Here is a 23,114-nt window from a genome sequence, read left to right as displayed (position 1 = left end):
GCAGAAACTGAGAATAGGAGAGTGGTTACCAGTGGTCATGGGGAGGGGAAAATGGGTAGATGTTGGTCATTGGGTACAGACCAACATCCACCCATGCCAGTCAGAAAGGTAGTAATATAAATTATGCAGTAGCCAGAATGTAGACTACCATGGAGCAGTTTAAAAGAATGAACTAGATCTATTTGTCCTGATTGATACCTTATTAAATTAAAAAAACAAGTTGCACAGCAATGTAGACGATATGATTCTATTAAAACCCATGATGAGGGCTTGCAGGATGTAAAAAAAAAAAAACCCACGGAAACAGAAGTTGAATACATATGCATCTAAATGAAAATGCCTAAAAGGGGGATGAACTTGCAGTTGAGATGGAGGCCTTTTAATTTTTTACTCTATGTTTCATTTTATTTAAATTTTGTACTTCTTTTAAAAATATTATAAAGTTAAACATAGACATTTAAACAGATAATATTGCTATTTTAATTTATTGTAATGTATTCTGCATTATATATTTCCATCTGGTTTCTCTGTCCCTGCATGAATATGTAAAAAAAGATAATATAAAATGAAACCTTCTGTTCTTACCTCCTAAAATAATGTTACTAAATAATCCAGTTACTAATATTTATTGAATCTTTGCTGTGAATATTTTTCTGTTCTTAGGAGCACTAAGAATAAATGGAAAGCTACTTTATAATTTCTATTAATTATTAACTGTGGACCAGAGTATGCAATGGCTTTATATTCATCACCTCATTTAATGTAGTATGATGCTCATTGTATAGATGAAAAGCCTGAGGATTAGATTGGTGAAGCATCTTTCCTAAAGTGGAATTTCATTTCAGGTCCTAGTCCTTTTGAATGCAGAACCAAGGCTTATGACTATTTCCTCTGACACTCTTTCCAGCAAATAATCTGGGAAGTGGAAATAATAACTGAATGTTTTCTCTTCTACTGGTCTACATTATGTGTATACATCCTTTGTATTGATCTAGTTGCACCAATTTGACCAAACAGTAAATGGCATGCTGGTAATGGCATGTGAACTTCTACGAAATGTAAACTGTCTGATATTTGTTTTTCAGATTCAGGGATCAGTTTACTTCATAAGAAATCATTAGAAAAGGAAGAATTATGCCAAAGACTTAAAGAACAATTAGATGCTCTTGAGAAAGAAACTGCATCTAAGCTATCAGAAATGGATTCTTTTAACAATCAACTAAAGGTATCTATTTTTGATACTATTTATTTTTAGGTAACTGCCTTCTTCATTATTTTGATTTAATAGAATAAAATCTATTATTTAATAGAATAAAGCTATTATTATATGTATTACATTTTAATAATTTATTTTATAATTTCAACTATATCAGAATTTTTATCACACTTTATCACAGTTTCCAGTTTTTGACAGCTATGTTCTGTTTGTATTGGCATCTAGACATTTCCAGTATAGTTGCCTTTGTCAGTACTACAGAACTGATCTCAGCCAACGTGATCCTAGGCAATTTCCAAAAATGGGAAATATGGAAAATAGTTCAGGTGGTAGAGGCTCTTTTAACACACTTTTTTTTTCTTGTTACAGTGTAATTTAATTAACCTTTGTTAAATAATGCAATAATCAGTGAAATCTAGAACAGAATCTGGCACTATAAACTTTACATGAAAAGCAAGTTCATGATTTATTGTTTGTTGCAGTGGCAGAGCAGATGTCTAAAATGTAGACTGCCTGCTTATCATTTACCCCAGTGTTCATTGTATACTGAAGCCATACCTATGAAAGAAACTAAAAACCAGACTAATGGCTTAGAATGTAAATTTGGGCTGGGTGCGGTGGCTCACGCCTGTAATCCCAGCACTTTGGGAGGCCGAGGCGGGTGGATCACAAGGTCAAGAGATTGAGACCATCCTGGTCAACATAGTCAAACCCCATCTCTACTAAAAATACAAAAAATTAGCTGGGCATGGTGGTGCGTGCCCATAATCCCAGCTACTCAGGAATCTGAGGCAGGAGAATTGCCTGAACCCAGGAGGCGGAGGTTGCGGTGAGCCGAGATCGTGCCATTGCACTCCAGCCTGGGAAACAAGAGCGAAACTCTGTCTCAAAAAAAAAAGAATGTAAATTTGGGAATAGTCTCAGTTTTTCCATTGCTAACAATATAAAGTTTCCAGAGCATAAAGTATTTTCTGCAAGAAATAAAGCTTTTCATAAAGCTTTTCTGTAAGAAAGCTGTCTCTTTATATGGCTTTTATCATGCTGACTTATTTAGAATAACATTAACACTAAATGTAGAGTAAACAGCATGCCAAAGAAAGGAAAACATGGTGGCTTCAGGTAAGGAAGGAGAATTTGAGGTGACCAGTGTTAATAATACACTTGACACAAGCATATATTCAGTAGAAAAAACTTGATAGAAAACCAAAAATTTGTCATAGCTGGTTAGACAAGCCAGCCAACTTATCTTCCCTATATTATTTCTTTAAAAAAAAAAAAACCTGTACATAGCTGGGTGCGGTGGCTCACACCTGTAATCCCAGCACTTTGGGAGGCCAAGGCAGGCAGATCACAAGGTCAAGAGATTGAGACCATCCTGACCAACATGGTGAAACCCCGTCTCCACTAAAAATACAAAAATTAGCTGAGCATGGTGGCACATGTCGGTAGTCCCAGCTACTTGGGAGACTGAGGCAGGAGAATCACTTGAACCCAGGAGGTGGAGGTTGCTGTGAGCCGAGATTGTGCCACTATACTCCAGCCTGGCAACAGAGCGAGACTCCGTCTCAAAGAAAAGAAAAAGAAAAAGAAAAAAAATCTGTACATAGTTTAATTGGCTTTTTATCTGCCTTATCTTACAGTGTGGGAATATGGATGACTCTGTTCTTCAGTGCCTTTTGTCTCTGCTAAGCTGTCTCAACAACCTCTTCCTCTTACTTAAGGTTATTTTCTAATATCTAGCTTCTTTTCTTTGAGTTACTTTACTGTTTTATTTTTTTAAAACTATACTATTCTTTGCCTTTATCTGAGTATCTTTGTTTGAAGTAGCATATACAATATAAACCTTTTGCTTTCTGCTTGCTTGAATATCCTTCTGCCATCTAACTGCCTGAGTCTAATGCCAGAAATTAGTAAAGTTGCCCACAGTAACCTTTCTCAAAAGAGGCCCAAGATACTTAGAAATATAGCCTGGTTCCTTAGAAATATAGCCTTTACAACATCCCTGTGAGTGAGTTGACTGATGAGATGATTACTAAGTTAATTCAAAGGAAAATGTGAAATTAAATAACTTACCCATATACTGAAAATCATTGTTTAAAATAAAAATAATTTCTGAAATCTAGGGCAAGTTTATGTCATATATGTACCAAGCTGCTTCCTAATAGTGTTATAAAGAAAATTTTAAAGAACTAATAATTCAGGGCCAACTTTAGTCAGGCCTAGTTACCAGGCCTCATATTTAAACATGCTTGCACATCAGATAAAAAATGTTTAAATTATTTATATAAATAACTAGTTTCCTTTGCCATGTATAACATACAGAGTATTTACAATAGTCAATACATTTGTATTTTAATAGAACTTAAAGAAATGTGCTTTATATTTACTGCTTGCTGACCGTAGTAGATTTTGATTACACATTCTACTCAGTACTAAAATGGATGATGGCAATAGGGCAGTTGCCTGTATGCATATATATATTCCACAGTGAAGACAGAAACATGAGAAGTAGAGCTCATTTGTTACCCAAGCAAAGGTAAGGCAAATTGGAAAGATGGTAGCAGCAGAGGAGCCATATTTTAGCCTTTATGGTTATGGCATGAATGACCAGATTATATGATTTTTGGAACTTTTGCTATGGATTGCATAGAAACTAAACTTAAGTTTCTTCATCTGTAAAGTGAAGTTTAATGATGATTTGTGGACTGTTCTCATTTATATGGTCTGATTCTTTCAGTTAGCATTTGATTCTCCACAGGCCAGCACTTATTCTTGTCCCTTGTTTTACTTTCTTCCTTCTGCTTCCTGCCTTCCAGACTTACACTGCTTATTGATACTTTCATCCGAGCAATTTAGGAAACTAAAGGGATATGAAATCTATATGGTCAGAGCAGTCAGGAGACTGTGTTGTCACAGAGAGCAAGAAAAGAGGTCTTCTGTGGTCACTGGAAAATGATACAGAGTTAATTAGTTATCATAGTACTGAAAAATATCAGTCGGGCACGGAGAGTTATGCCTGTAATCCCAGCACTTTGGGAGGCGAGGTGGATGGATCACTTGAGGTCAGGAGTTTGCGACCAGCCTAACCAACATGGTGAAACCCTGTCTCTACTAAAAGTACCAAAAATTAGCTGAGTGTAGTGGCGGGTGCCTGTAATCCCAGCTACTCAGGAGGCTGAGACAGGTGAATCGCTTGAACTCAGGAGGTGGAGGCTGCAGTGAGCTGAGATCTAGCCATTGCACTCTGGCCTGGTGAACAAGAATGAAACTCTGTCTTAAAACAAATAAAGAAACATATCCATTAAATTTGTCAACAAGGAGACTTTTGAAGACCTTGCTAAAAGTGCCATTTTACTTGAGTGATAAGCAGAAGCTGGATTGCAGTGGATCAGGAATGAGTGGGAGTTAAAGAAGGATTAAGTGAGTAGCAACAACTCTTAGAATGAAAAGAGCGTGGGAGTCAAAGGAAAACCTTTTTCTTTTTTTTGGTTTAAGAAAGACTTGAAGGAAATAGTAAAGAGAAAAGAAAGGAGGAGGCAGGGGGAAAAAGAGAGAGATTGAGTTTGAATCTATAAAGTGGTGGTAATTGATGAAGCAAAGTCCCTGAAGAAGCAGATTAAGGCAGAATGGAGAGCACAGATAAAAGGATTATATAAAAAGAATACTTTCATTGTAACATATGGAGAAAAGATGGATATGAATGCAGTTAAATTTGTTGGTAGAGAGTAGAAAGTTGACAGTGAAATGGGAAAGGTTCCCTTGTCCCCATCGCAGGGCATGTGATGAGGGGGTGACTCATTTCTTCAGTGCCCCGAGGCTCAGACCTCTAGGGGAGCATACAGACAGGCAGGCTGTGGCACTCTGACCCCACAGCAGTGTCTGAGGGTGAATGAATGTTTACAGCTGAAGCCCCAGTGGGTGTGTGTTACAGGGTGTTCTTTTAGTTTGCCGTCTATAGGTGGTTTGTGTTACTCAGCTCAATTAGACCCCCTTCCTTATCATAAGGACAGAGGAATTTCTGTATTCTGGGGTTTCTTGGCTTGGTATACTGGAAGAATCGGATCACACATGGGCTTGGAGAATGAGTGCAAGGTTTTATTGAGTAGAAGTAGCTCTCAGCAGATGGAGGAGCCAGAGGGAGATGGTTTTATCCCGGAGTCGGGCCACAGCCTGACACTTCTCTTGACTCTCTGGCCAAACTCCACTGGTCTGTGGCCTGCTTGCCTGCCGGCACCTGTTGGCATGCTCTTCCACCAGCGTGCTCTTGATGACCAGCTGCTTGTGTCTTCCACCGATGTGTTCCTCATGACGTCCAGCAGCTTGTGTCTCTGCCTTGCTAGGATCTTGGGTTTTTATAGGCTCAGGATGGGGGTGTGGCAAGCCAGGTTGGTCTTGGAAGATGCAGCAATTAGGTGTGAAGGCAGGAGTGCCTGTTCTCACCTAGGTCCATGGGTACAGGCCTGAGGGTGAAGCCCTAGCCAGGGACCCACCTTTCTCTACCCAGTACATCCTGGCCCCCTCCCATATTGACAGCTTCAAGACTTAAAATCAGAAGTAAGTTGGACCATAAGAAAGAATCTTCCTGGGTAGTGGAGGATATAACATAACTCATCCTAGGCCGGAAGAAGAAAGGTGGAGATGCAGGAAGTTTTATTGATTTTTTTTTTTTTGAGATGGGAAGATGAGAGAACTACAGTCTGACGACTTAATGAGGCAAGGTTTATAACTGGTAGTGAGGAGAATGAATGGAAGATTAGGAAGTTTCAGGAGAGAAATAGGCATGAAGTAGACATCTCAGTGTAGGTATGCAAGTTAAGTAGAGGAAAACCTAAGTGTGCTGAGCAATGTTGAATGCCTATTTGAAGTTGGAGGTGATGTATTTAGATTGAAAGCAGTATTCCTAATTGTATGATTTTTCTTCACCAGTGTTGAGCTGTTTAGGTGTAAGCATAGAGAAAGCTGATGAAATAGGTTCATGGGTTCATACAGGTTTGGAGTTTTAATAGACATGCACTCAGAGAGAGGGACAAAAGAGTTACAGATCTTGACAAAAGCATTATGAGAACTCTGAAATATGAACTAAACATGAAGGATGTGAAGAGAGGAAGGGATGTTAATAAAGAAAGAGAATGATTGGAGTCAACAGAATGGTCTCAGTGAGGTTGAAAACCTATTGATGGCTGGGCGCAATGGCCCACACCTGTAATCCCTGCACTTTGGGAGGCTGAAGTGGGTCGATCACCTGAGATCAGGAGTTTGAGACCAGCTGGCCAACATGATGAAACCCTGTCTCTACTAAAAATACATAATTAGCCAGGCATGGTGGCACATGCCTGTAATACCAGCTACTCAGGAGGCTGAGTCAGGAGAATTGCGTGAACCTGGGAGGCAAAGGTTGCAGTGAGCCGAGATAGTGCCATTGCACTCCAGCCTGGGCAACAAGAGCAAAACTGCATCTCAAACAAAACAAGACAAAACAAAAACTGTATTGATATAGAGGTACCAGGTATAAAAAAAGTTCAGAGGGTAAGAACTTATGTTTAAAGAATAGGATATTTGGTCAATGGTAATAATAGAAATGATGGATTAAGTAAAGTTAAAAAGGTCATTGGTGAAGAGATCAGCCCCAGAGTTGAGGTTTTGATTGCATCATCTATGTGGATGTCAAAAACTTAGAGAATAATGAGGTGAGTGAATGACTAGGTGACTCATAAGATGACAATAAAAAGGAAGGAGAGAATAATATTGCTGGATGGTAGGAGCCCCAGAAAAGCATGGAGTTGGTAAGAGTGAGGGGGAAATAACCAACTGGAAGTGGCAATGAAGAATGAAGAAAATACTGTAGTTATCCTCTGACCCTGATGTAAATGGAGTATATGATAATAAACTGAGAGAGGACTAGTAGGAAAAGTAGTATCCCGAGGGATCAGCCAAGAAGGCGAACAGGTAAGAGAATTTTCTTTCAGAGAAGATTTGTAGCTATGTGAGAGTTTCCTGATCATGTAGAGGAAGTTCCAGGAGAGTGGAGAGTTTTGAGGAGAGAATGAGTAGGGGATTGGATCAGATGAAGGGATAAATAGCACTGTAGAGATAAGAATCCAAGGGATAAGGAATGAGAAGAAAGGCTAGGTCTTTTCAGTAGATGAGATGAAACTGGTCCTGATGGTCTTGGAGGAGGACAGACACTTAGCAGGTCATTTGTGACAGTAAGGCATCTGGGTGATCGCTCTTGTAGGCTGCTTGTAGTGACAACAAAAGTAAAATATTTAAAATTATTTATCTTAGAATGTTATGTTTTACTGGAACCTGCAATATGCATGTACAGAATCAATAATAATTTTTACTTTTTTGGTCAAGTTACACCAAGACAAAAAAGCCAGTGGATTCAAAAGTGAGACATTCGACAGGCCATTAAGAAAATTCACACATCTGGTCGGGCACAGTGGCTCACACCTATAATCCTAGCACTTTGGGAGGCCAAGGTGGGTGGGTCACATGAGGTTAGGAGTTTGAGACCAGCCTGGCCAACATAATGAAACCTCATCTCTACTGAAAATACAAAAAATTAGGTATGATGGTGGGTACCTGTAGTGCCAGCTACTTGGGAGGCTGAGGCAGGAGAATAACTTGAATCTGGGAGGCAAAGGTTGCAGTGAGCCAAGATTGCACCACTGTACTCCAGCCTGGGTGATAAAGCGAGACTTTGTGTCAAAAAAAAAAAAAAAAATCACACATTTTTAGCAGTGACGTGCAATGGAAAATGTACTGGCTTAGGAATCTAAAAATGTGAGGTCTGGTCTTATGCATACCACTTGCCAGTTGTGTAACTGTTTGTCATTTACCCTCCAAACTTTGTTTTCTTCCTTTACAAAACAAGCTGACGTAACTGCCTGTCTTCTTTGCCCACAGTCTTATGATTAAATGAGATGGCATATAGATGGAAATGCTTTGTAAACTCTTAGATGTTATACAAATGTTTTTGTTATTCTTCTTAAGAAAGGGGTTGTCATAATCTCCAAAATATCTTTAGTGTGTTGTAAAGTCACCACTGTTGACTTGAGATAATGATTGGGGAAATGCTTGTCCATAGTGGGAAAGTAGAATCTGTTAATGGTAGAATTGTGATTTCCTTCAGAGAGTTAGATCTTAACCCTATGCTTCCAAGGATCTGGGGTAATCTACGTTAGTAATACTCCTCCAGGTGGCAGGGTGAGGTTTTGATTTATTCAGAGGACAATAAGGCTACTAAACTGGGGAGAAGGAACCACTAGTGTTTTGGATTATAAATAAAAACTTCAATAGACAATGTGTTAGATGTTAGAGAAAACATTTCCCAAATCTATAATATTATAAAGATTGAGGAAGTATTTCTTTCCTTTCAGAGAATTTCAGGTCTACCTTTTTCTCCAAGGTAGGATATAATAATATAAGGTGTGGCCTTAAGAGCTCCTTGGAGGGGTAGGATATAAATATTGGTATCTAAAACAGAGCCTCTTAACCATTTTTATGCCATGGACTTGTCAACAATTTGATGAAGTCTCTGGACCTGTTCTCAAAATAATATTTAAAATTCATAAAATGAAATTTATAGGATTATTTTAAAAATCAATTGAGTCATTAAATATTTTAAAAAACAAATTTGTGATATAGTAATACATGTGCTTCTATATTAATGAAATAATAAGACATAGTATCAGATATAATAATACCATCATTTTGAAGTCAAAATGTATGTGATGTACATACATAACAGGTTATCTGTAATATAACAAGAAATATCTGATTTCTGTTGGTAAAAAATGTCACAAGTGTAGCTAATAGGACTGGTTTGTTACTTATATTTGGAATTGAAGAAAATGCTGTATTTCAGATAGAAGTTAGTGAAAGTAAAGATTAATTTTGTTTCTGTCCAAGTTCATGGACCTCTGAATTCTATTAAAAAAAAAATAATCAAAACCTTGAAAGTTCTCTGGTCCTCAGAATAAGACCTGCTGCTCTCTAGAGTGAAGGCAAGATGATTGGATTTGCTGGTTTTCTTATCTGTTTCTATCAATTATGGAGATTGATATGATTAAATCTACTTTGATCATGGATTTGTCCATGCTTCTTTTCATTTTATTTTTTTTTCTTTATAGATTTTGAAGCTGTGTTACTAGGTGCATACACATTTAGAATTGTTATAGCTTCCTGGTGGGTGGACCCTTTATCATATGTTCCTCTAGAAATGTATCTTGCCTTAAAGCTTACTTTTTCTTATATTAACTACACCAGCTTTATTTTTGTTAGCGTAGCATGGTATATTTTTTTCCGTCCTCTTAAAACCTGTTTGTGTCTTTTCATCCAAATTGTATTTTTTAAGTAACATTCAGTTGGGTCTTTAAAATGCAGTCTATCTTTGTATTTCAAATTGGAGTATTTAGTCTGTTTATCTTTAGTGTAATTACAGACATTTGAACTTTAATCTACCAATTTTTCTTTTTTTTTTTGAGATGGAGTTTCGCTCGTTACCCAGGCTGGAGTGCAATGGCGCGATCTCGGCTCACCGCAACCTCCGCCTCCCGGGTTCAGGCAATTCTCCTGCCTCAGCCTCCTGAGTAGCTGGGATTACAGGCACGCGCCACCATGCCCAGCTAATTTTTTGTATTAGTAGAGACGGGGTTTCACCATGTTGACCAGGATGGTCTCGATCTCTTGACCTAGTGATCCACCCACCTCGGCCTCCCAAAGTGCTGGGATTACAGGCTTGAGCCACCGCGCCCGGCCTCTTTTTTTTTTTTTTTGAGATGGAGTCTCGCTCTGCCGCCAGCCTGGAGTGCAGTGACGCATTCTCGGCTCACTTCAACCTCCGCCTTCTGGGTTTAAGTGATTCATTCTCCCGCCTCAGGCTTCTGAGTAGCTGGGACTACAGGCACGGACCACCATGCCCAGCTAATTTTTGTATTTTTAGTAGGATGGGGTTTCACCGTGTTGGCCAGGATGGTCTTGATCTCTTGACCTAGTGATCCACCCACCTTGGCCTCCCAAAGTGCTGAGATTACAGGCATGAGCCACCGCACCCAGCCTAATCTACCATTTTTTTCTGTTATCTGTCTCACCTGTTTTATGTTCCTTTCTCTCTCCTTTCTTGTCACTTTTTGATTTTTTTTTTTTTTAAATGGAGTCTCACTCTGTCACCCGGGCTGGAGTTCATTGGTGCTATTTCGGCTGGGTTCAAGTGATTCTCCTGTCCCAGTCTCCCAAGTAGCTGGGACTACAGGCATGAGCCACAACACTCAGATAATTTTTTGAGTTTTTAGTAGAGAGGGGTTTCCCCATGTTGGCCAGGCTGATCTTGAACTCCTGACCTTAGGTGATTCACCCACCTCGGCCTCCCAAAGTGCTGGGATTACAGGCATGAACCACTATGCCTGGCCCATGTATTTTGTTTGTTTGTTTGTCTTTGTTTTGTTTTTAAGATGGAATCTTGCTCTTGTCACCCAAGCTGGAGTGCAATGGTGCGATCTCGACTCACTGCAACCTCCGCTTCCCAGGTTTAAGTGATTCTCCTGCCTCAGCCTCCCAAGTAGCTGGGATTACAGGTGCCTGCCACCACACCCAGATAATTTTTGTATTTTTTGTAGAGGTGGGGTTTCACCATGTTCACCAGGCTTGTCTCGAGCTCCAGACCTCAGGTGGTCCACCCACCTCAGTCTCCCAAAGTGCAGAGATTTCAGGCATGACACTGTTGCTGGCCTGATCATGTATGTTTTTTTAAACTCGATTTTTTCCTTCTTTGTTGGCTTGTTATACCTTCTTTTACTTTTCTGTTGATGGGCATGCTAGAAATTACGATATGCAACCTTGGTTTATTTAAGTCTAATATAAATTAGTAATTTTACTACTTACCAAATACTGCAGAGACCTTGGATACTTTAACTCCATGTATTGCCATATGCCTCTTACATTTGTGCTATTCATGTCATATATTTTAAACTCTATAAGCCATTATTGTTATTGTTTCATTCTGTCAGTGTTCATTTAGATGTACCCATGTATTTATCCAGATTTCCATTAATCCTTATTCTTTCCTGTATATCCATGCTTCATCTGGGATTTTTTTCTTCTGCCTGAAGGATGTCCATTAGTGTTTAGTGTATTTCCTTTAAAGTCGGTATTAGTGATGAGTTCTTCCTATTTTTGTTTTTCTGAAAATGTCTTTATTTCATTTTTATTTTTGAAGAGTATTTTCAGTGGCTATAGAATTATAGAATGGTTTCTTCTCTGTACTTTGAACGTGTCATTGCGTTGTCTTTTGACTTTCATGTTTTCATATTATGAAATCTGCTGTCAACTTTAAGGTAATTTAACTTTTTTTCCTCTGGCTGCTTTTGAGCATCTTTTTATCTCTGACTTTCAGTAGGTTTACTATGATGTGCCATGGGCTTTTCTTGGCTCTTCTTGAATCTGTGACTTGATGTTACTGGTTACTTGGTAAAGTTTTTGACTGATATCTATTCAAACATTGCTTCTCAACATTTCTTTTTCTCCTCTCCTTCTAGGACTCAGTACCAATATGTCAGACCTTTTCACTCTGTTTGGTGTACACCTTGTATTCTGTTCTGTGTTTTCTGTCCTTTTGTATCTCTGTGCTTCAGTCTAGATGTTTTCACATTGAGTTCAATATTTCTCACTTTAGCTATGACTAGTCTGCTTTTAAACTCATCTCTTGAGTTCTTAATTTCTATTCTGTTTTTTAGTTCTTGAGTTTTCATTTTATTCCTTTTTATAGTTTCCAGCTCTTTGCTAAAATTCTCTTATCTTGTTATCTGATATCTTGAACATTTTGATCACTTTTGTTTTAAAGTTCTTACCTGGTAATTATTATCTGTACAACTGTTTCTAGTGTTATGTTTTTTCTTTTAGTTCTTGATCATATGGTTTTGACTTCTGGCATACTCAGTAATTTTTTTATTATAGACTTTTTGCATGAAAAATTACAGAGATATTTTCACACTCCAAGTGAGATTTTCTCTAGAGAGAATTTCCTTTTGCTTCTGGCAAGCAGTGTGGGGCAGATCACCTTAATCCAGTTACAGAGCTGATTTGAAGCTAGACTGCTCTATTTCTTGTTCACCTCTAATTCTTGTGGCCTTAGGTCTAAAAACCTAGAGTGTTTACCAGGACCCTTCTTCCTGAATTCCAGCCTCTTAAAACGGCTGGAAACTCTGCTCTGCTTCTTATCCCCTCAGCCATGATTTACCAGTGGGCAAATGCATAGAAGGAGATGTGGCACTGAATGTCACTGTTACCTCTCTTGAACTTCCCTTCTCTCCAGCCTCTTGACTTTGCTAGTCCTCACTGCCTTGATAGCACTCCAATACCTGTAAACAAGGGGTTTTCACATTTTATTCAGCTTTTGTAGTTCTTGGCAGGAGGGCTGTTCGAAGAAATTAGTCTACTGTCACTGGGAGCAGAGATTCCAGTTATTAGATTTTTTCTGTTCTGTATCTGCCCAAGGAGGAAGCCCCATTTCAAAGATTCAAGGCTTCAAATCAAACCTCCTTAGAAGATTACTGAAAATGGAAGTTATGGTTTGAATTCTTACTCAGCAAGGGATTCTGTAGCATTCTGTCCTCATTATCTTAGCATATATATTTTTTGTTTTTTCTATTACTGAACATGGGGAAATAATCCCTTGGAGAATCATCTGTCCTATACCTTTTCATTGAAATTTCATCATTCTGGCCTTTCTAGTCCTCAGTTACTCTGAACATTTCTTATAAAACTGAGTTTTAAGATGGCTCATTGAATTCGGGAGCAATATGGAGGGAGGTGATTTCTCTTGTTTTTTGTTGTTGTTTTTTTCAGCAGGCTCTGAGAGAATGGTCACACCAAGGTTGGATACTGGTTAGTCTTCTCACTGAGACTAATGTTGCCTGCTGTTTGCTTATTCAAAATGCTGCTTTTATCTTTCTTGCCTGTTAGTCACCTCTTGTTGGAGTAGAAATGAACTACTATTTGTTTTAAATTCATTTGAATCACTTAAATTTTTTTTCTAGCTAATATAGATGTTTTAATAATTTAGTTATTTAATCTGATTTAAGTGAAAGTTAACAGATTTATAGAATCCATGGTATAGTATTGAATGGCATAATGGAGATAGTTCAAAACTACATGACTTTCAGACAAGTCACTTAATCTTCTAAGCCTCAGAAATAGTCATGATAATATCTATTTTACAGGATTGTTGTAAAGATCAAATGTAGTCATTATATGTAAAAGCACTTTAGAGTGCTACACAGATGTTCAATTTGGAGTTAAGTAACTTGCCCAAGGTCACACAAGCTAGTAAGTAGAAGAGCTGAAATTCAACCCAAATAGTGAGGGTATTAACCTTAAATGGTAATATTAGGGGAAAAAAGGATGAAAATGTATAAGCTAAATGTTCAACTTAAGATAGGAAAAAGATAACATATTAAACCAAAGAAAGTGAGGGAAAATAGTGAAACAGAAGACAGACATTTAATATGGAGTATCAAGAAAGCCAAAGTTTGATTCTTTTAAAGATTAATAAAATTAACAAACCTTTGGCAAAACTGATTTTAAAAAGAAAGCACAAATAAGAACTAGTGTAAAGGCAATATAACTATGTTACAAATGTTAAAAGATGATAATTTGACAAAATTTTGCACATAAATATAAAAACTTAAATGAACGAGTTACAGTTTTCCAAAACTGACTAAAAAATATGTAGATAGTTCTGTTTTTGTTAAACATTTTAATTCTGTAGTTTAAAATCTCCCCTAAAAGAGAATCCAAACCCAGAGTTTTTACTGAAGAAGCAAGTAATTCCACTGTTAGGCAACTGTTTCAAAATACAGAAAAAGAGAAAATACTTTCTGCTTATCATGTGAAGCTATCGTGAGCATTTCAAAACCTGATAAGAACAGTATCAGAAAGGATAATTATAGGCCAATTTAACAAAGAGGCAAAAAAATCGAAGCAATATTAAAAAGCTGAATGCAGAAATTTATATATATATATACACACACACACACACACACACACAGACACACACATACGTATATATATACACATATATATATTATGTGTATATATATATGTACACATATATATTATGTGTATATATATATGTACACACACACACACACACACATATAAAAGCATAACCCGTCATGACCAAGTTGGATTTACCTCAGCCATAGAAAGATGATTTAATATACAGAAAAGTGTAATGTAATTTACTATATAAACAGACTAAAGGAGAAAAATATTATGCTTATCTTATTAGATACAGGAAAGGTATCTGATAAAATTTAATATCCATTCATGAATTTAAAAGTAAAACTTATTGGCAAACTAGTAATAGAAGTTCCTTAACGTGAAAGAGATAATCTGTCATTCTATTAAGATTGAGAACAACATGGTCGGTCGCAGTGGCTCACCTTTGTAATCCCAGCTCTTTGGGAGGCTGTTTGCCTGAGCTCAAGAGTTCATGACCAGCCTGAGACAGGAGAATTGCTTGAATCCAGGAGGCAGAGGTTACAGAGAGCTGAGATCATCCCATTGCACTCCAGCCTGGGCGACAGAGCGAGACGTCGTATCAAAAAAAAAAAAAAAAAAAAAAGATTGAGAACAACTCTTAATGAATTCTGATTGGTTTATTTTTTCTCACTTAACTATTATGTGTAACAAGGACCTCCTGGAAGTAGTGACTTAACCCAGAAGAATAGGTCTAAGGTTAGGAGTTTTTTGATCACTGTAATCAGATATAAGATATACTCGGCAAGCTTTGTGGTGGTCTTCAAATCTTACTAATTTGCATAGACTATTGTTTATGCATTTTTCACTTGTCCAATAAATACTTACTAAATATCCATATTGTACTAGGCTCTCTGTTGGCTGGAGATACCTTTATGAAAGACAGTCCTATTGTCAAGAAACTCACTGTAGTGGAGGAGGCAATCATACAGTTGGAAGACTCTATGATAGAGGAATATACAGAATGGCATGAGGAAGCTCATTAACTAACACTGGAGGGAATGTCGTTAGTAAGGAAATACTTAGAGCACTGTCTTAAAGGACAAGTTGGAGGGCTGAGCCTGCAGCCTTGTTGAGATCAGACATTAATTTGGCTCCTTTTTACTCTCCTTTTTAAACTTAGTACTCTTCTCATTTATGTCTTCATCCAATAATAATAGCTAATGTTTATTGAGAACCTATGTGCTCTGCGCTATAATAAGCACATTATATGTATTAACTCATCCTCACAACAACTCTGTGAAGCATGTGTCATAACAAGCTTGCCCAACCCACAGCCCGCAGGTCACATGCGGCCCAGGACAGCTTTGTATGCAGCCCCACACAAATTTGTGAACTTGCTTAAAACATGAGATTTTTTTGCAATTTTATTTATTTATTTATTTATTTATTTATTTATTTATTTATTTATTTATAGCTCATCAGCTATTGTTAGTGTATTTTACATGTGGCACAAGACAATTCTTTACATGTGGCTCAGGGAAACCAAAAGATTGGACACTCTTACACTATGATTAACCTCATTTTACCGATGAGGAAACTATAAAATAACTTTCCTAAGGTTATACAGCTAGTATACAGAGCTTGAGTCAAGCCTTGTTAGTCTTGTTTCAATCCCATGCTCTTGATCAAATAGATTGTAACCACTATATTCTTCAATCCCATGCTCTTCTCCATAGATTGTAACCACTATATCCTTCTGCTTTTCAACAGAATTTAGAGAAAGCTACAACAAAATAAAACCCTAGAAACTGAGAGCTATGGAAGATTTGCTATGAAAGCAGTATTTGCATTATTATTGGCTTAAGTTGTAAATGTTTTGCTCAGACATGTTGGACATAGTCTCTGGACACCATGCTGTACTCAGATTGAATCTACCATTTTAATCAAGTGAAAGGTTCACCTATAAAACAGTTATCTCTGAAAAGAAATGGAGTTTGGAGTTTTGTTATTGTGTGTAGGTTGATACCAAAAAAACATTTTTTACTAAAACATTCTGCCCAAATATTGTCTAGCTCCTGCCTTTGCCAGGAAGTTTCTTTTGATTATTCTAAGTTTCCCACCCCCATTTTTTTCCTCCAGCCTCCTTTTTCTACTCTCTTATTCAGGAATGTGTAGATTCCAAATGAAAGAAATCTAGTTAAAAATAGTTAAGCTAATGAGTGATTATTAGAAGAATCCTAAGACCACCAGCTGAATCCATGGAAGGGCTGCTGGACAGGGGCAGTTCCTAGGTCTCCGAGCCATGATATTGAACATTCAGCTTCTGTAGTATACTTTCTCTCCACATCAGTCTCTAATCTTTACTTCCTTTTTTTCCTGATTTTATTCCTATCCCCAGGTCTTATTTGATTGTGAGGCAGCTCTGGTTTTACTTTATCCCAGTTTAATGAGCTCAAGAAAGAAAGGTTTATTTCTCCCCTCTTCAGTGTATCTGAATCCCAGGAAAATGTTCTGGGCTGGCTTGGATGTTGCTTATGTCCTTTGAACCAATCACTTCTGAGCAGGGAAGTAGGATGCTGTAATTGTTTAGGTCAGGAATAAATAACAGCCTGAGTGGGAGTAAGAGGAGCTCTGAGTTTGGCAGACCTTTTAAAACCACATAAGATGTTGTGGGGAAGGCAGAAAGATCAGTTTCCCAGAGGAAGGCAGGGCACTGTTAGAAGAAAAGGAAAAGAAAATGCTGAACAGATAATCACAAGTTTCTACTAAGGAATTTACCTCTGCCCTGCATGTTGACACTTGCCTCTACATTGAGATTATGAACTCTTTAAAGGCAAAGTCTGTAGAGTTGGGAGTCAGCCTTGTATTGGATCCCCTTGGAATCCTTTGTAGCACTTAGCATACAACTAGGTGCTCAATAAGCAGTTGTTTACTTCAACTCCTGTTTGGAATACTTTTCATCATTTTGACTCATTGTAGTCATGATTTTAGGCAGATACCTTTTCCATTTTTAGTTTTGAACTGAATTATTTAATAATTCTGTGTTTAGTTCCAGATCATATTGGATAAAAATAACTTGGTTAAACTACATATGTCAAAAACATGGCTGAACAAAATTTTTCTTCACATGTTATAACAAGCAAATTATTCCCCCATATTTTTAATGGATTGCTTTTTTTAATTGAAAATGATGTACCAAATCAAAGCATTGGCTTGTTAAAGATTCTGTGTTCCATAGAAATGAACTGATGCAAAACTAGATTATTTTAATGTGCTTATCTCAGGAGCTATGGTTTAAATACTTATTCAGAGTTTTTTTTTACCTATTTTGTAAAACTTTAAATCTTTTAAATTTAGTGTAACTTGCTTTAGGATTTTTATCTTTTAATGCAAATGCCACATTAATGCATATGACAAATAAATCATTCACATATTGACTTATTTTCTTTTTCTCCTTAGGAACTGAGAGAAACCTATAACACACAGCAGTTAGCCCTTGAACAACTTTATAAGATCAAACGTGACAAGTTGAAGGAAATTGAAAGAAAGAGATTAGACCTAATACAGAAAAAGAAACTAGAAGATGAAGCTGCAAGGTAATATAGCTGATATATTAATTCTACTATATTGCCACTAGAATTGTAATTTTGTTGCTCATATCTTTCTGAAAATTTAAGGGAAATAAAAGGATTAGCCTATCAGATTCTAGATTTCCTAAGTTCAGTTCTTTTAGGGGCCAAGTTTGCAGTAACTGATTTTATGTTCCACTAGTGAAAAATAGCAGACTTTGGAGTCAAACCTGTATTAGAATTCTTGCTCTGCCACTTACTACCTGGATGACCTTGGTTATTTTATCTTTCTGAACCTTAGTTACTCCATCTGAAAAAAGAGACAATAATGCATATCTCATAGGTAATCGTGAGTATTAAATAAAATAATGTAGCTGGAACTAGGCCTGGTGACATGCACCTATAGTCCCAAGCTATGTGGGAGACTGAGACAGGAGAATCACTTGAGCCCAAGAGTTTGAGGTCAGCCTAGGCAACATAGCAAGACATTGCCTCTAAGTTAAAAAAATAAAATAATGTAGCTAAAGAGCTAAATATAATTTCTTGGACATAGTAAACACTCATTAATTCCACCTTTCCTTAGTAAATCTGTTAGTTTCCTGAAAGATTATAAAAGCAGAATATTTAATTGTATATAGTAATACTGAATGTAGAACACCACATTGATACATTTCTCTTTTTATCACTGAGATATATTAATTACCTTCATTTATAGTAAGAAGAAGTAAGACATTTATGGTATCTGAGGCCTAGAATTATTCATTTCGAGACTTTGCATGGCATTTTTCTGCCACTAAGATTCTTTTTCTAATACATTCCTCTCTTTCTTCCAAGTTCTCTAGTGTCAGAAATTAGTATAGTTAACAAATATGGATGAACCAGTATTTCTTTGCATTGGTAAAGATTAGATGAGTAATTTTTATGAAAAGGCTAATAGTTACTAAGGAGGCAAGAAAGACATATTACCATTTAGCAGGCTTCTATTCTTAATGGTTTCAAAGTAGCCACCTCCAACACATTTTTTTGAGTGGCTATTGTTGGCTGTGATGCTTATAGACCTTTGATTACTCCTTGCCCCTGAGTTTCTCATAATTCTAATAGGGGATTCAGACAGTTAAATAACTATAGTATTGTTTACTCCTAGACCCCTATTTATTTATTTTGAGACAGGGCCCACACTCTGTCACCCAGGCTGGAATGCAGTGGCATGATCAGGGATCACTGCAGCCTCAACCTCCTGGGCTTAAGCAATCCTCCCGCCTAAGCCCCCGCCTAGTAGCTGGGAATATAGGCATGCACCACCACTCCCAAGTAATTTTTTAAAAAATTTTAATAGAGATGAGATCTCGCTATGTTGCCCAGGCAGTCTCAAACTCCTGGGCTCAAGTGATCTGCCCACCTTGGCCTTCCAAAGTGCTGGAATTATAGGCATAAACCACTGTGCCTGGCAATCTAGACCCCTATTTTTGTGGCCTTTTAGCGAGGTAGTAGAATAATATGAAAGTAGAGAAAGTAAAGTTCACACGAAGTAGGCTTTTATTTACTGCTTAACTTGTGCCACTTAATTACATAAGGGAACTGTGCAGTGGTTACACAGCAAATCCTTATGTCAGAACTTTGTATTGACATATGCACTTGCTTTAACCCTTCTTCATCATGTTCACAATTCCTTTCAGGCCAAAAGATTATACTAATTACACACATTTAATTTCATTCCTCATCCTTGCATATTATATTAGGTAGTAGAGAAGATAAAGAGAGCAAAAGTACATGTAGGACCTACTCAGTCTGAAGCTGGGTCTTAGTACTACATCTTGATTTGATTGGCTATTTGCCCGGGTATGTTCCCTTCTTTCCCCCAAGCTATTGGTAATAGGTTTTCACATTGTAGATGTGGCCTCTTTGCTGTTTGCCCAGCTTCTGTGGCATCTTGTGGCACTGGACAAGTTTCTCATTTACTCGCTCTTACATAAAGTTTACCAGAATTCTGGCATGGTTTCCTGCAGGGCGAGCTCAGCCTACTCTACCAAGCCTAGATTAGAAGGGCCTGGCATCCTTTCCTTAAATTAAGCAAGGAGCCTTACCCAGGTTGTCCTAGTCTCATATTTATGTGGCCACGATAACCTGGCAGGATGATTGGTGGAAAGAATGAAGAGTAAAAAATATATAGAAAATTTTAATATAATGAGCCCTCTGCTTTTTTTGTTGTGCTGAATATGTGCTAAGTACTTTGATAATGATATTTATAATGCTATGAAAATTCAAATGAAAGCTAACTGGGTATTATTTACGAGGCTTGGAAAAGTGTCAGGGAAAGTCACAGAGGAACTGAGTAAGGGGATATTAGTTGACATTAAGTGAGGACTGCAAGAGAAGAATTTTCCTTAAAGGGGAGAACCAGAAGTCAGTTATGAAAGTTGCTGGATGAAGCATTCTATGACATGACAGAGGATGAAGGAGGTCTGGAAAGTGTTGGAAGGAATCTAGTAACGGGCTCCTGAACCAACAGTATGAGGTGTGAAACAGTTGGGGGATAAGGAAAAAGCATTGATGACTAAGGGCCTACAATATTTTGAATTATTCAGGATTTTCAGATTCCTTCAGGAATTAAGGAATAGAGATGTGGAATTATGCCAAGGTTCCCACTTTGGTAGGGTATATATGCTGACAAATCTTAAGAATGTATCCTGCCATGTTCTTCACGGCCCTGATAGTGATGAGGCTTGGAGATGGTGCTAAATTTAATGGTGGCACCTCAGTAACCCCTGTACTTTGGGAGGCTTAGGCAAGCAGGTTACTTCAGGTCAGGAGTTTGAGACCAGCCTGGCCAACATGGTAAAACCTCGTGTCTACAAAAAATTTAAAAAAAACAAAAAATAGCTGGGTGTAGGGGCACACACAATGGATTTGCCTCTCTCTGAGTGAGGTTGTAAAAATACATCCAAGGGAGAACTATAAGATGCATTAGTTTTAATACTAAAATAATTGATCACACATCATCTTGACTGGCTAGAAACCAAACTATAGCTGTGTTAGATTTCATTGAAATCTTTACCAAAGCATGTGGACCTAGAGAGGAGAAATGCTTTATTATCTAAGCAAATGAAAAAGACTTTTTGAAGTAATAATATAAAAAGTAGAATGGGCGCAGTGGCTCATCCCTGTAATCCCAGCACTTTGGAGGCCAACAAGGAAAGATTACTTGAGGCCAGGAGTTCCAGACCAGACTGGGCAACACAATGAGACCCTCTCTCTATGAAAAAGAAATTTAAAAGTTGGCTAGGTATAGCGGCGTGTGCCTGTAGTGGTAGCTACTTTGGAGGCTGAGGCACGAGGATCACTTGAGCCCAGGAGATCGAGGCTGCAGTGAGCTATGATCGAACCACTGTACTGTAGCCTGGGCAATAGAGAAAGACCCTCTTGTTTAAAAAAAAAAAAAAAAGTAGATTATCTTTCCAGAAGCATTTCCTATTTCCACAGCAACGACTAAAGCCCTGAAACAGATGAGATAGTACAGTGGGAATAAAAGCTGGAAGGTTCTTGTGAAGTATCTGGGGAGAAAGGAAGGAAACTTAGATGTGATCTTTAGATTTATTTGCTGAATGGTTCCATTTCAATCTTTTTCTTTTTCTCTTGAGTTTGGAGGTTGGTTAGCAGGAGGGAATATGAGGGTGTGAGAAGTTGTCAGTCATACACCCCAGTGCATCCACTAATCAATCCAGAGCTTCCAAAGCTTTTCTTGATTGATTGGTTTTCTTTCACCTCTGATCTCAACTGTTTCTCCCCACCCCTGTACTAATACTTCATTGCTAGTTCTTCAGCTTGACAGGCACCAGATCTTATAGTATGTTTTTATTTAGTGTAAAAAATTTCTAGGATGTTATGCAAACTCTTTTTCTTTTATGTAAAGGAAAGCAAAGCAAGGAAAAGAAAACTTATGGAAAGAAAGTCTTAGAAAGGAGGAAGAAGAAAAACAGAAGCGACTCCAGGAAGAAAAAACACAAGAAAAAATTCAAGAAGAGGAACGAAAAGCTGAGGAGAAACAACGTAAGGGCAAGGATAAAAACAATAGATTTGAGACAGTAGAACAAAAGCAACAAGAAAAAAATGACCTGATGAGGGACAAAAAAAGGGAAGAAAATTAAAACAAAGATACTAATTGTCAGAAAAAACCTTTTTATAAATTAAACTTGGATGAAAAGCATGTAGGCTTATTAAGACAGACTGAGGGTAGATATCTTAACACAGGAGAAAAGAAGATAGTTACTACTGACCATGAAAAGACCCTAACATAGTTTTCATAATTGAAGTAAAATAGTTTTAAATATAGTATTCAACCACTCTAAGCTACTCATTTTAATGAAACAACAGTAAAATTTTGATCAACTCAGTCCATGTCTACAATACTTTTAGTATTACTGTATCTCTTTTAGGTATATAAACCCTTGAATCCATATTAATGGCACAATGTGTTGAAATTTTATAAGTTAAAGCATTTATTCTAAAGATGAACAAAGTAAAAAATTTTAATCTTATCCAATTCAATATATTTGTGACTTCTTCTACTATTTTCCTTTTAGAACCATACTCATAGATCTGTAGATTTGTCTTCAGCCATCCCTGTTTACTTGCTAATCTTCTCTTTTGAGACCCCCTTTTTGTCTTTTTCTTCCCTGTTATGTTCTGACCTCCGCAGATCTAACCAAGCCTCTCTTTGCTTGGTCTCCTACTTTGTGCAGCTCAGCCTGGCTCCCACTCCTGCACTTCCCTGTGTATCCATGTGTGTGCTTCATCCTGCAAGTCATCTCTTTGTTTTGCTGCCTCCTACCTTACTTAAGATGAGCATTCTTGTTTGTTTTTTTATTAGACGACTAGTCAAGATACTGAAATCCTATCAAGTCTGTATCAAGTGGATTTTCATTGTACTATTTGGTGCTCAATTTTTTCTTTTAGATTTTGGGAGCTCTTTATTGAGTCATAACCAAGATATGTACACATGTAAGTAGCAAATAATGACAACTGTCTTCTCTTTAGGTGAGACAGCTAGTGTTTTGATGAATTATAGAGCATTATACCCCTTTGAAGCAAGGAACCATGATGAGATGAGTTTTAATTCTGGGGATATAATTCAGGTAGGAAATGAAGTCTTTTTTTCATCATGAATAAGCTGAATACATTGTAATGTATTAGTTTCTGTAGTAATGTTGACTATAATTTCATGTATTTACCTTTGTAAAACATTTCTTAAACATTACCTCATTTGGCCCTTACAACATACTTCAGAGCTGCATAGGACAGTTATTATTACTACCAAATTCTAGCGAAGGAAGCTTAAACTCTCACAA

The 23,114-nt window shown here is 37.4% G+C and overlaps 1 protein-coding gene and 1 non-coding gene across 7 annotated transcripts in view; both read left to right on the top strand.

Annotated features, from left to right (window-relative positions):
* ITSN2 (intersectin 2) overlaps positions 1-23,114 on the top strand; it is a 165,580-nt gene that overhangs the window by 73,752 nt on the left and 68,714 nt on the right. For 4 of the 6 annotated variants that reach the window (XM_012453321.3, XM_012453320.3, XM_064363895.1 and 1 more), the window contains exons 16-20: positions 1,086-1,225; positions 2,857-2,937; positions 17,660-17,796; positions 21,680-21,816; positions 22,804-22,901. In XM_012453321.3, coding sequence (XP_012308744.2) covers positions 1,086-1,225; positions 2,857-2,937; positions 17,660-17,796; positions 21,680-21,816; positions 22,804-22,901 — 593 coding nt within the window. The remainder of the gene's footprint in view (positions 1-1,085; positions 1,226-2,856; positions 2,938-17,659; positions 17,797-21,679; positions 21,817-22,803; positions 22,902-23,114) is intronic. The other 2 variants (XM_021677056.2, XM_021677058.2) reach the window with 1 other exon arrangement.
* On the top strand, positions 19,758-19,877 carry LOC135269835 (small Cajal body-specific RNA 21). The gene has a single exon (XR_010338085.1). It is a non-coding gene; the product is annotated as a small Cajal body-specific RNA 21 (non-coding RNA).

Source organism: Aotus nancymaae, unplaced genomic scaffold (assembly GCF_030222135.1).
Source record: "Aotus nancymaae isolate 86718 unplaced genomic scaffold, 86718_ANA_hifiasm-v0.15.2.pri h1tg000057l, whole genome shotgun sequence".
Taxonomy (NCBI): Eukaryota; Metazoa; Chordata; class Mammalia; order Primates; family Aotidae; genus Aotus; species Aotus nancymaae.
Note: the sequence above shows the minus strand (reverse complement) of the source record. Positions and strands in the feature narration are given on the sequence as shown.